Genomic DNA, 13,925 nt, shown 5'->3' with positions numbered 1-13,925 from the left:
GATTCCTTCATACTTGCTGACTTTTAAATGAAGGCAGGTGGGTGAACATCAAACGGAACAGATGATCTATTTTCAGTGTTCCGTACAAGTTGTCTGCACGAGTGGGGTCAAGTCAATATAAAGGTAGGGTTGAAAGAACAAACGCACGCGTCCCTCCGTCCCTATGTGATCTCAAGGACCTTTGATTTCAGAGCCTGAAGCTCCACCCAGTGTTTTGTTTATAAGTCTCAGGCTTAGCCAGGGTCTGGACGCTGCTCCCGTCATTCTGAAAAGCCATCGAGTGTGAAAATGGCCACAGCGGGGAAGGTAAGTGCTCCTTAATACATGAGGAAATCCAGTTATGTTGGTTCTTGTATGGACATATCAAAAAGCGTGACGCTATTTGTGCTTGCTTTTGAATGGTTTGCTCATTTTTGACCTTTGTAACTGTCCTATCTTCCCGTGAGCCAGCACAGCAGTTGCTCATGGAGATTCTGTTCAAAGAAGGTGGTGGATTTGTTGTTTTTCCTTTCTTATGGCTCTTTCTCTTCCCTAAAGCCTGCTACGCAAAGCACACATTTGCACCAGCCGACCGTTGATTCACTAATTGTGACAAAGGGCTTGATGTCAACGTTTGTTTGTTCATGTCGTCCATCTTTTTTCCATCTGCTCTCAAGGTCATCAAGTGTAAGGCAGCAGTGGCCTGGCAAGCAAAGCAGCCTTTGACAATTGAGGAGATTGAAGTGGAACCGCCGCAGGACAACGAGGTCCGCGTTAAGGTGAGGAGGAGGAGAAAGGTTGCCCCTGTTTGTCCTGGCTGGCTGGCCGGCTTTAGGATCATTTAGCCATTCGACTCAGCTTTCACTTGATTTTGTTTTGATTGTCGTCTTCTGTTTTCATCATGCAACAATCTGTTTGGTTTGCTTGCTTTGCAACATTTCCGCATCTTCACCAATAACTGTTGCCAATGAGCATGAGCTCGCTCGCTCGCTCGCTCACTCAGTCAGGTGCTCGGTTGTCTTTGGAGCAGATAGTGGCAACCGGCGTGTGCCGTACCGACCTCTTCTACCTGAACAAAAGCGACAATAAGGAGCTCTTCCCCATAGTGCTCGGCCACGAGGGAGCGGGCATTGTGGAGAGCGTCGGTCCCGGGGTCACGGAATTTCAACCAGGTGGGTTCGGAAGGATCTTGGCGAACCTTTCGCCATTTGATTGTGCGCTGTGTTTCAGGCGACAAAGTCATCCCTTTGATCATCTCCCAGTGTAGAGAGTGTCGCTTCTGTAAGAGTCCCAAGACCAACCAATGTGAAAAAGCATGGTGAGCCTTTCTTCTCTTCAAAGTCTATCCCAAATGTGGACTGGAAATGGCTTCTAGGACTCCATTGATTTTTGCAACGCCTTCACTTTCGTTTTGTCCCATGACTTAACCACAGTGGTTTCCTTCCTTCCTTCCTATCTTTGCGCTTCAATGTGTGAATACCGCGAGCTATTGTCTTTGCTATTGTCTAGGCATGTTGTTCCTCACAACGTGAGCCAAGCGCCCACCTCCAAGTTAAACTGCAAGGGGAAGAAGTTGCTGCAGTTTATGGGAATCAGCACCTTCTCACAGTACAGTGTGATTAACCAGATTGCACTGGCCAAGATTGACCCCGCTGCCCCTCTGGAGAAAGTCTTTCTCCTTGGCTGTGGGATCTGCACAGGATTTGGAGCGGCGGTCAATAATGCTCAGGTACGATGGCATCCGCACCTGAAGCTCCACGGCGTCATTTGTGCCTTTTTTTTGTTTGTTTTAGGTGGAACCCGATTCCACTTGCGCTGTGTTTGGGCTAGGAGCTGTGGGCTTGGCTGCAATCATGGGCTGCAAATATGCCGGTGCCAAGAAAATCATCGCCGTGGATATCAACGCAGACAAGTTTGACAAAGCAAAGGAGTTTGGAGCCACCCACTTTGTCAACCCAAAGGATCACGACAAAGCCGTCAACCAGGTGATATCCGAGATGACAAACGGCGGCGTGGACTTCTCTCTGGAATGTGTGGGCGATGTCAAACTCATGGTGAGTGAGCAACATTTTCTTCACAATTGATGGTTTTTGCGATACGACCTTTGCCTTCCCGGCCAGCGCACCGCCTTGGAGTCCTGCATTCCCGCCTGGGGAGTAAGCGTGATCGTGGGCTGGACCGACAAGGAAGATTTCTCCGCTCGTCCTAATGATCTCATCGGTGGACGCACGTGGAAGGGCTCAGTGTTTGGAGGTAAACGAGGGCCTCGGATTTGCAGCAGACGGCGCCATCTTTCTTCATTGGTGTGACCTTTCTGTAGTCGCTCTTTTTCAGTGACAGCTTTGGCAATTCAGGCAGCTGGATTATGCAATGTACTACTTTTGAATATTTTTCTCATTTCCCAATCAGGTTTTAAGGGTAAGGACGGTGTGGCAAAAATGGTTCGAGCCTACATGGACAAAAAAGTCAAGTTGGATGAGTTTATCACTCACAAAATGACTTTGGACGACATCAACGAAGCCATTGAGCTGCTGAAGGAGGGCAAAAGGTACAGCAATATTCCATTTACAGTAATGATTGACTAACAATGGTTCCTTTTTTTTTTTTCGTCTTGTCCTTGTGTCCCGCAGCATTCGAACATTCCTGAGTGTTAGTCCGCAATAAGTCAATTGGAAGGAAGGGATTTTATAGTCATTTCTCCACATTTCCATAACTCCCAAAAAGTCTTAAGGACATGATACAACAAGACCACTTGCACCATCCAGTCATATGCATGTATGACTGGATGCAAATAAGGACAACTCCAAAGAATAATGCATGTTTTCAAACATGAGATGATACAAATAAACCAAAGAGATCAGTGACTTCTCAGTGCTCTGACTTTGTTTAGTGCAAATGTTTTTCTCATCTACAGTGAACAAGAAAAGAATTTGGTCCTGGTATTTTGGGCTTAGATCTGCGCCCGCCACATCATTGAAGGAATGTGGTTTTGTGTAATGATTCCAAATTCTTATTCCGTACAGATGGTTTGCACTATGTACAAGTACATCTTGTCGATTTTCTTTCCCCTCAATTGCTATATGAACAGCATGGCCTTACTTGAAATATATAAATAAATATGGGGAGTGGCAAAGTCCACGTTATAAAACGTGTGCTACGGGAGAGGGAGGGAGGGAAGCCAAGCCGCCTGCCCGTGCCCCTCCGTCCCTCCCACCTGGGGCTGGTGTCACTTTGATGGAGGTCAAAGCTCGATGAAATGTCATTCTCCACAGAGTGCCAGCAAGGCTCCACCGCCTTTAATTTGCCCCCCCACCCACTCAGTAGCTTGCTCACCGAGCACAGGACTGGAAGCGAGTGTTGTTTACAGGAAGGGAGAAGACCAAGTTTGATCGGCCTAAAAGGCACCCCATTACAATTTGATGAGGCAATGCTGGTGGAAACTCCAAGCATAAACCTCAAGAGAGAAAGGCAAGATGTACATAGATTTAGAATGCAATGTATGGCTCGTCACATGTGACCTGCTCTGCTCCTTCCAATTGGAAAGGCTGAATTTCATTTTTGGACATATTGTGCCCTCTGCTGAGCATTTGAAAAATCACCCTTCATTCTCCCATTCTTTCTTGTACTGACTCGAGCCCGATAACTGCACAAATCATCAATATTTTAATATTTCCTTCAGCAAAACAAAAACACTTTTCACTAGCAAATCAATTCACACGTGACACATTCAAGTACGTCCATTTAATTCGAGGGCTGATATTGAATTGAAGGAACACGGCGGGAGCCAGCTCGACACTGAACTCCAGGAGCACATTTGCGAGCCCAGACATGCTGGATGTCAATACGTCCGCTTAGTTCAGTCCTCTGGGAGCAGAGCAGAGCATGTGCTCCGTCAAGGCCTACATTTGGCTCAGAAAATGAGCCTGACCGTTGTCTTCCAGGCGGCGGGTAAGAATTTCGCAACCCGTGTCTGTGACCAGAAGTGTGTGTTCGAACTGAGCAGATCGCTTCCCGTCTCTAGTGACCGCCGTCCAGCCATCGGGCCAGGTCTCGTCTTGCCAGCCACCTGAAAGAAACGATTCAAACGTAAGGCCGTCGGTCGGTCGGTCGGTCGGAACATTGAGTGATTAACGAGTCTCACCTTCACATATCATGGGTTCGATGGTGAACACGTGACCCGGCTTCATAACGCCAACTGCTTTGTTTTCTGGAGAGAGGGATGCAGAAATGATTGTGATATAGGAATGCAGATCAAGTTGCTGATCTGAAGTTTTTTTTTTCTCTCCCCCCTCAATTGTCAAAAGGACTTACTGGCATAATGTGGCACATTTGGAGCGGTGTGGAAAAGCCTGTGGATGCCGTGGCCGCAGTAGCTCCGCACCACAGAGAAGCCGTTGGCCTGAGCGTGCTTCTGGATGATGTTACCCAGCTCTCGATAGCGGATGCCGGGTTTCACTGCAAGTACAACCATGTCGCCAACCATGCTAGTACCACGCCGGTGAGTGAGTGACGCGTATTCCGTAAGTAAGAGACAGAAATAACAATGACAGACAGATCAAACTGACCTTTTGTTCAGATGTCCGTACATGAAGCATAAATAATGTTGCATCTTAGTCTTGCACGCCGGACCTGCGCCCGCCCCGCCGGGCCGGACCTGCGCCCGCCCCGCCCCGCCGGAAAGAAAGGCAAAAAGATTGCAGCTCTTACCAGAGTCGATGGCTTGCATAAGGCATTCGTAAGTAGTCTGAACAAGTTTCTTTGCTCCTTCATCCACCTCTCCCACATAAAAGGTCTCATTGAGGTCACCGTGGAAACCATTGTGGTAGACGGTGATGTCCACTGCGGGAGAGACGAGACAAGACGTTGATTGAAATGACATCACATCTATTCGCTCATGCAACAGAGGTCTGTCTGAATGCTTGTGATGCGTGCAACAGACACCCGTTTTGCACAATGACCGAATTGTGAGCGGGAGAACTTTGAGCCAAATCGTAACGGAGGAGCACCGCTGTGAAAGCTTAATGACATCATTTGTCTTGCGGGATCACGCTGATCGCTTGAAAGGCAAGTCGAGAAGACAACAGTGTCCGACGGAAGACATTGCTTCAGGAAGAATAGCCGCGCAAAACGTCCAAGTTGCCAGTGAGCACTATGCATACAACTTGTTGTTTGTTGCCTTGCAGTCTTGCTACGTCAATAACTTGAACAAACATCACTCTGCTAATTTCCATTTAGGAGGTCGGAGGCAAAGATCGCTTGCCATACATACCATTAAGTATATCGCCATCTTGTAGCGCTCTTCTGTCCGGGATTCCGTGGCAAATGACTTCGTTGACAGACGTGCAGCAGGATTTGGGGAAGTTGTAATAGTTTAGAGGGGAAGGGTAGCAGTTCCTTGTCGTACAAGCCTGAGCAGACGAGTACGGATCAAATGAAGCCAATAACAGACAGGTCAGGGGTGTCAAAGGCAATTTTCTCAGAAGCCACACAGTAGCGATGGTTTCCCTCAGCGGTCACAACCCAGGAAAGCCTCGCTTGACCCCCGACCGAAAATTCCTTTCATTTTTGCGTGGGTGCGTGCGTGTACCAGATGTACTGCATGGTCAATTTCTTCTGTCGTAACACCAGCTTTCACCATTGCAGCTGCGATATCCAAGACTTCTCGAGCCAGCTGCAATGGAGCGTCCCAATGCGGGATTAAAAAAAGCCCAAGCGCGACAACAAAGGGCTAGAAGCAACACACAGAAAGATTGCACGTCACCTTGCACACCACTCTCATGCCTTCGACGTCCTCGGGAGGGAGGATCTTGATCTGTGACGTTCCCTTCAGAAATTGCTCCGATTCAGACATCCCTGTGGAAAGAGACAGACAAACAACGGTTGGGATCATCACGGCCAAGCCACGGTTGGGATGCAGCCAGGTGGGCCGCCATTCATTTTCTCGCCACCGCGCTAGGCCGTGCCCTAAATGTACGATGTCGGCGCTGTCTTTACGGCAAGTGCACGCACGTGTTTTCAACTTGCTTTCAGCTAAAACAGTCATTGTTTCATGATAATGAAATGAGAGCAACGACTTGCAAGATTCAATTCTCGTTACCGCCCATCGTTAGTCACTTTGATATTCCTTTTTTCTATCTTCTTATTAGGCGGCCTTGCGTGCATGAGACAAAAGCCTAAGGCAGCACTCCACTGAACAGGAAGGATTGCTGGTGGCCAACGTTAAGGTGAGTCAACTTTGCATTGCAAACATGTTCCAATGTCGAATGATTCAACGAGGTCTCATAACACGACACGATACGAAGGGCACTTCAGCATTCATCACCATAAGTCAACACGACGATTGCTGTATGAACCATCAACAGTTGCTTGGCAACAGCGAGATTCCACTCTGAACTGTCCGAGCCTCCACAGTGTGAGTGCAATCATCAATTCCATTTGATTTACACTTGAAAAGGTGAAAACTATATTCTCACAAGAATCACTAGCGTGCGGGTAAAAGCGGAAGAGACGTCTCACATTGGGTCGCACGGCACGACGGAGGCATCGCTGTGTGCTCTTCCCTGAAAAAGCATCACGAGGGAATGAAAAGACAGAGTAACCATGACTACCTGAGTATGCAGGCAAATAGATGACAGGGATGGAGAGTTGCCATGGTAACATTGAATCCATCGCCAAGCACATTTGAACACGGCTTACAGTTGGACAATGGCTGCTGATGTCAAACATCTTGAAAATTCTTCGACCCAAACGGCCGATTGATATCACAGGAAAGTGATCACGTACAGTCTTTGAATGAAATGCATTCTCAAAGTGATCTCCTATGCATTGGGTGCAGGGAAGGAAGGAACAATACAGCGACATCGCGGCCAAGACCAACCCGAGTCCCTAAATATAAACTTTGTTACCTCGAGGATGGTCAGCATAGTCAGGTCTTTGGATTTCACTGGGTACAAGCCGCAAAGGGGTCTGAAGTGAAAAGCAGAACACGTGTTGGGCCCCCGTGCAATCACAGCAAAAGTTGCTTCGACAAAGTATTAAAAGTATAAAGTTGGATACAGACAAAAACGAGACCGGCAACTCACCAGAGGGTAGTAAGGACGAAGTTTCCCCGCGTAGCGGTAGCCAGGCCATGGGTCTGTGTTGATGTCTTTTTCCACACAGTTCTTACATTCATTCTGGTTCTTGTCCTCCTCTGACAAAACAACACAAGACGCCATAAGAAAGATCATAGTGGGATCGATTGTTTAAACTCATCACAATTGTTCCGTTATACATGGAAACAATTATTATTTTGCTGGGCTGCAAAATGGGTGGCTTTCTTCAGCCCTGGCTGGATACTTACTTGCTTTTTTGTGCAGCAACTTGTGAGATGCCCAGCTCCCCTTGAAACATTCCTGGGAACGAAAAGAGACTATCTATCAAAACTCCCCAAAGTAAGGTCAAGGGTTCAACCACATGCAAAGAGCCTCCCTGGTGTCTGCTTTGGCACTGAAAATAAAGACCAAGACCGACCGGGATGTTGCTGGACAGTGGTAATGAAGCTGGATTTAGCCCTTGGCTGGCTTCAACTGCATGGGAACGAGGAAGGTAGGACGGGGATCGTTTCCAAAATCACACAGCTTGTTGTGCGAGTCCGCTCTACGTGGAATGATATTCTACCGTTGGCCGTAATGCAATGTCAGACAAATAGTCCAGGCCTAGAGATAGATAGATAGATAGATAGATAGATAGATAGATAGATAGATAGATAGATAGATAGATAGATAGATAGATAGATAGATAGATTTGGTTGCGCAGCGTAAAGTTAGTCGCGCTTCTTGAACTCCTTCCTACGAGTTCATTGACTAATGCTTTTGCAAAGCCCTGCAAAAGGACATGCACTTGATGTCCATACATCCTCCTAACACATCACTTATTGCACATGACTGTTCATTTTTGAAAGACAATCGTTCTCGTGGTCATATCAGCCAGTCACTCCAGCCAGCCGGCCGGCCGGCCAACTAGTCAGCAATTAGCTCGGGAGTTGGGCAAGTCGTGCAGCAAATCTGCGGGGATTACCACGGACAGTTAGGATTCATCGCGAACTACCGCGAGGTCATTCTCAAAGTTCAGTCAAAGATGTTATGCCATTTCACGTGTGCATAGCTTTCGACGTTCCATGTAGCATGAGCGCTCGATACTAGCAGCCTCGTGATGATCCACGCAGGGCCCGTTGTTGGGCTAAAACAGCGGCCAACTTGCCAAGAGCACAGCACAGCACAGCTTTACCTGGGAACAGAAATAGGATCCTTGAATGCCAAGCTTGATGCATGTAGGACACTGAAGTTTGGCGTCTTTGCTGCAGCATTCCGTCTCGCACTCTCTTCTCTCCACTGTGCTCGCCATGCTTTCGCCGGTCGGCCCTGCTGCTCGTGCGCGCGCGCGTGCTCGCGCTCGAGGGGTGGAGTCCCAGGGCCGGCCGGGGAAGCGGCTGGCTGACAGGCCGCCACGAGCGGCTTACTGCGCATGCCCAGAGCGCGTGGTCACGTTGCCCCGTGAGCTCCAATCAAGTGAGAGTTTCTCCACACGGATTTGTAAGATGGCGACTGCCGAACCGGTGAGCACTTTCTCGAGCAACTTCAACTCCCTCTTCGTGGTAGCTGTCTATCGTGCCGTTTGCATCTCGAAGCGTTTCTCATGTCATTTGAATGCATGCGGACTGCAGGATTACTCGCCACCTTGTTTTGGCTTGAAGATAATGAGCTTGACAACGATTTATGCGTAACCGCAAAAAGCACTGCGCCGGCCGGAGACCTCGCAACTTTTAAGCTGACGTTGAGGACTCGCTGTCTGTCCACTTTGAGTCAGCGTGCCCTGACGTTGCTGCCAATGTCAGAAACTTGACAAATAACAAACACTCATGATAGATACACTGTACGCGCACGCTCTTTTGATTCGGCGTGTCGTCTCATTTGCATTGGGCATAATTGTTGATCCCTTGAACGACCTCCCCGACGATTTCCATTTCAGTGACTCACGGTTGTCTGATTGACGTATTGAAAGGAAAAGAACACATGGATGAATGAGCTCGAATTGTCTTTTGTGTTCAAAAGTTCGGCAATGTATTGGCTCATCATGCCATTGTTGATCCAATCATTTAGTAGGCGCAAGCACCAAATCTGTGTTTTATTCCGCAATCGAAAACCAAAATACAATGTACATTGGAAATATTCAAATGGACTTTTCAGTCTGCTCTCCTTGTTTGCGCCCGTTAACACAAATGATCTATCATCAAAGTCAAGTTCATGCGCTGTAAAATATACTGATCTCAAATTAGAACCGTAAACAAAGAGCTTCCTGATCAAGTTCCCTTTGCCTCGTTTTTCTAGGAAACCAACCAAAGTCCATCCCTGCCCAAAGAGGATGGAAGTGACGAGGCAAAAGAGGTTGGTCGCATTGCGCAATGCAAAACAAAACAGACAGTATACATTGAACAGATTGTCTGCTCTCCTTTTTGTCTCCCATTAACACTATTTATTTATAATAAAAGTCAAGTTCGTGTGCTGTAAAGTATACTGATCCCAAATTACAACCATAAACCTAGAAGCGCTACTTGATGAAGTGCCAAATAAAGTTCCCTTTCCCTCATTTATTTTAGGAAAGCAACCCAAGTCCGTCCCTCCCTAAAGAGGATGGAACTGATGACGCAAAAGAGGCTGGTCAGGAAATTGTGAGCCCAGAAGTCTACATCAAACACCCTCTGCAAAACAGGCAAGGCTCCACTTGCAACTGTGACCATCACAAATTAAAAACTACAACCAAAAATATGCAGCTTAATTAGGATCCTCTCTCTCACATCTCTCACCCCAACAGATGGTCTCTATGGTTCTTCAAGATTGACAAGAACAAAACATGGCAGGCCAACTTGAGACTCATCTCCAAATTTGACACAGTGGAAGACTTCTGGGCGTAGGTTGCACCAAATCTCTTCACGCTCGGACCCCTGTGTTAAGTTTTCATCAGGGTTCTTTCCAAGTCGTAAAGGACGTTTGGCAGACATTCACTCTCCACCACTTTGCGCCCACCATTCAAAGTGTCTGTGAACATAGACCAAATGAGCTTGTTTGACTCCTCTGCCATGTCTTGTCTGCAGTCTGTACAACCATATCCAGTTATCCAGCAATCTCATGTCAGGCTGCGATTACTCCCTTTTTAAGGTTTGTCTCATCAAGTCATGTCCAGTATGCATGCCTTGAATGACACATGTCGTATGAAACAGTGTCGTGCCTTTTGGAGTTTTAAGAAAAGCGTGGAGAAAAAGGAATCATCCAATGTTATTGAAATGATTCTGAATTTATGCAGGATGGTATTGAGCCCATGTGGGAGGATGAGAAGAACAAGCGGGGAGGACGCTGGTTGATCACACTCAACAAGCAGCAGAGGAGATTTGATCTGGACCGCTTTTGGTTAGAAACTGTACGTTTTCACTCTTGACTGTTAAAAGAAAAAAAAACTACAGCTGCTCTACACGTAATTGTTTTGGACTGCTCGGACGCAATATTTAGCGCCGTTTCTTTGTTTTGGATGTTGAGTGAAAAGGAGAAGACCTGATTCTTGATTTTCCCACCGTCACTTTTCCAGCTCTTGTGCTTAGTTGGAGAGGCCTTTGACGACTACAGCGATGAAGTCTGTGGAGCTGTGGTCAACATTCGCACTAAAGGGGATAAAATCGCTGTGTGGACATCAGACTCTGAAAACCGTGACGCTATCACGCAAATAGGGTGAGGCAGTGAGTGGGTGAGGCAGTGAGTGAGGCAGTGAGTGAGTGAGTGAGTGAGTCTTTCCTCTTAATGACTTTTTTGTTTTCCTGCCAACAGGAGAGTTTACAAGGAGCGATTGGGGCTCCCCTTGAAGATGACTATTGGCTACCAATCTCACTTTGACACAGCAACCAAAAGTGGCTCCACCACCAAGAACAAATTTGTTGTTTGAGAAGCGCTTATTGTGCTCCTTTTTCAACTCGTTGTCATATTTGTTGTCGGTGCGTATGTTTACTCTGCTGCAAAGACTGCGGAATGCAATCCAAATGTTTCCACGCGATTCCGTTCACACTGCAGCTCGGGCAATTCCTAATTTTTCGCCCTGTGTCTGAACTGCTCGATTGGGATCTTCTCCTGAATTTGAGAAAATGAAAGGCTTTGAAGTGCGGAAAATACTACGCTCATATTTGACTGCACTTTGAGCTTGCTTGAAATATCAACCATAGAGTGGACATTAGCGGCCACGTAAATTCATCGATAAGCTCCCTGATCGTCCCGGAAACGCGATGGAAAAGACATAAAGAACGTTTTCACCCAAAAATCTGAATTGAGCGTTAAGACCTGCATTGTGAACGCAGCCTGAGACAGACAAGAAAATTCTTTGGAAATGTCTTCCGAAACACTCAACTCACGCTATTATAAAGTTGATCTCATCAAAAGACTTTTGATTGCTATCGTCTGTGAAGCGGACGCGGAGTTCTATTCCAGAACGCCAGGCTCGTTCGGAAGGAAGGTTCTGAGGGACTGCTGCAGGATTTTCTCGCTGCCGTCAGCACTCCCACCTGGTAGTCAGTCACTCGACATTCACAGAACGGAAACACGGAACGGTGGCTGATGACGCTGAAACATCATTTGGAAGTAACGCTGTGTTTGGACTTTAATAGTCAGGTATGAAATCGGAGTATGAACACTAACACCAAATGGAAATGAGTGAGTGAGGGCTTTGTGGATTCTCTACGTAAAAGTATAGATCAAATTCTTTTTTTTTTTAATTGCAGTCAATCGTGAAATGCAACTGTCTATTTTTCTGCCATTTTCTACAGCATGATTTTTTTGCTGTAATTGTGTAAGAAATGAAAGCCTTTAATTTATTCTATCTTGGAGAGTGTTCAATTGGTAGAAGAGTTCCATGCTTCTTTTTTGCTCTGGCTTGCAATCTTCTTAGTCAATACTTCATGATTGATATTCTTTCGAGTGTTAATATAATTAAAAGAGGAATTTTGCAACGCTTTGCAATGACATTGTTTTTATTGGCACATAAAAAGTACTCCTCTTGGCTGAAATGAACAACACTGGCAAGATTCTCCTAAAGGTTCCGAGCAGATTAGCTGCTGCACCAGACAGTCAGTCATCCCACAATCCTTTCAAATGTCAGCGTAAATACAAGTTGGAAAGAAAAGGTTACTTTTGAGAACATAGCTCCCTCCACGACTTGTTTCTACGTCAGCTGCTTTAAAAATCTGAATCCGAAAAAGAACGCTTTGCGACTCTTCAAGCGCAGCAAAGCGACGGGATAACGTGTCCGAGCGCTAAATGGCTGTGGGCCGTCCGATGAGGTCCTTGTTTAAGTGGCGTGATTGGGCTCGCGACCTTTAAAGGTCAACACAGCGTTCCTTCCTTTCCAGACGATCCTCGCAGCATGACGAGCCACCGACGGAACATCAGTAACCACGCACGAAACATGTCTTCAAATGTTTCATATTTGCCTTTTATAAGGTTGGACACTTTAGTACCAGCCTGGATAAGAGTAAGAGTTTGTTATCCATAGCGTCCAGACCGCCATAGTCAAGGCGGGCAGGTGGGATCCACTTGGGCTTGGAGCTCAGGTTCTCAGGTCATCTGATTCAACGGGGAGCTGAACCAAGCTATTTGATGGAGTCATTTGAAAGAAAGCAGACAAGCAGGTTGTCTGGGGAATTTCACTTGATCACGAAGAAGAAGAGAAGCCAAGTGTCGTGCGCTAGTTATGAGTAGCGACCACGTTGCCCTGTGAATGCATGACGGGAGCTCGAGCCACTTGGGCTTATTGCTTTGGAGTTGATTGATGAATTTCCCCAGGGTAGGCTACTTGCAGCCGTGCTGTGCCGTGGCTGGATTTGGAAGCCACCTTTGCTACAATATCACACTTTGAGCCTTAACTTAGTTGCCATTTTTGTCACTTTGCTACTTTTGGACATTGTGACATTTGGTCTGAATGAACAGAGTCATTCGTTGTGTATCATTTAGCGGGCCTTTCTCCTGTCGTGCCGGATTGCTGAACAATAAAGGCGAGCGTATCCATCATTTACCCATGGAAACATCGCTTTGGCGACCCAAAACACATTGAAAACGATGTCAGTCAACAATTCTTACATAGGTCGACTGGCGCTAGTCTATATGGATCTTTGCACACTGCATCCGTTGCAATGCTGATCGGCCTCGTGCGCTTGCATGGAACCGATGAAAGTATTTAACGCCGACCTCGGAGCCACTTCTTCACATTTGTTGTCACTCAAGTGGATTGTGCAGCATGATTTCAATCTATTGCCTTTGTTATTTGCTGATTCGCTCCTCTGGGGCACACAGAGTGCAGAGAATGAGTTACATGTCAAACGCACAATTGATTGGCCAATCTTCAAAGTATAACCTCGAAAAATAGACAGCCACCCTTCCCTTTTCTTCTGAGAAGCAAAACAGATTGAACGATTCCAATGAAGTGACTTTGATGACTGTCACCCAGCCTAAGATGGCTACTCATTTTGGGGAAAGAAATGCATTCCACTTTCATACAATGGTTCATTTATGTCATTTGTTCTTTCTTTTTTTCATCTTTAACTGGCCCGGTAATGCAATTAACAATAGAGCAAGTTGGAAAGCTTTTGAATCCAGCAAAGGCATTTGGCAGACTAGGGCAGAAGCGACATATTTGACCTCTACTCTCCTACAAATCACAAATCCATCAGTTCAATTTGGAGCGGCTGTGTCCAAATATCCTCCAAGGTCAGTGGCCTAATGTTGTTTTGCTGATCTCATTCAAAGCTGCGAGCTGGACTAGCGGCCCGTGGCAGCTTGTAAAGCAGGTCGGCTAAGCCTAGCAGGAATTTTGCCACTTCTCCAGATTGGCCAGTATGAGCCTGATGTCAACTCACGTCCATTTTATCAATGGGG

The 13,925-nt window shown here is 46.6% G+C and overlaps 3 protein-coding genes across 3 annotated transcripts; 2 read left to right on the top strand and 1 right to left on the bottom strand.

The window, feature by feature from the left end:
• The first annotated feature begins 172 nt into the window (after positions 1–172).
• On the top strand, positions 173–2,843 carry LOC133168878 (alcohol dehydrogenase 1-like). The gene is made up of 9 exons (XM_061300545.1): positions 173–306; positions 657–758; positions 1,010–1,151; positions 1,210–1,297; positions 1,489–1,708; positions 1,773–2,033; positions 2,100–2,232; positions 2,389–2,527; positions 2,610–2,843. Exons 1-9 carry the CDS (start codon positions 289–291, stop codon positions 2,641–2,643), a joined length of 1,137 nt encoding a protein of 378 aa, XP_061156529.1. The 5' UTR covers positions 173–288; the 3' UTR covers positions 2,644–2,843.
• Positions 2,844–3,619: 776 nt separating this feature from the next.
• metap1 (methionyl aminopeptidase 1) lies at positions 3,620–8,383 on the bottom strand. Its single transcript, XM_061300543.1, has 11 exons — positions 8,248–8,383; positions 7,322–7,373; positions 7,062–7,171; positions 6,885–6,945; positions 5,741–5,832; positions 5,567–5,650; positions 5,249–5,387; positions 4,687–4,818; positions 4,291–4,434; positions 4,121–4,186; positions 3,620–4,045 (listed from the first exon to the last, which is right to left on the bottom strand). The coding sequence occupies exons 1-11, from the start codon at positions 8,362–8,364 to the stop codon at positions 3,879–3,881; spliced, it is 1,164 nt and encodes a 387-aa protein (XP_061156527.1). The 5' UTR covers positions 8,365–8,383; the 3' UTR covers positions 3,620–3,878.
• eif4eb (eukaryotic translation initiation factor 4eb) lies at positions 8,363–12,004 on the top strand. The gene is made up of 8 exons (XM_061300547.1): positions 8,363–8,614; positions 9,348–9,404; positions 9,617–9,729; positions 9,832–9,927; positions 10,112–10,175; positions 10,321–10,434; positions 10,600–10,739; positions 10,836–12,004. Exons 1-8 carry the CDS (start codon positions 8,363–8,365, stop codon positions 10,948–10,950), a joined length of 951 nt encoding a protein of 316 aa, XP_061156531.1. The 3' UTR covers positions 10,951–12,004.
• The last annotated feature ends 1,921 nt before the right edge of the window (positions 12,005–13,925 follow it).

Source organism: Syngnathus typhle, linkage group LG16 (assembly GCF_033458585.1).
Source record: "Syngnathus typhle isolate RoL2023-S1 ecotype Sweden linkage group LG16, RoL_Styp_1.0, whole genome shotgun sequence".
In the NCBI taxonomy this organism is placed as follows: Eukaryota; Metazoa; Chordata; class Actinopteri; order Syngnathiformes; family Syngnathidae; genus Syngnathus; species Syngnathus typhle.
This window is presented reverse-complemented; position numbering and strand designations above follow the sequence as displayed.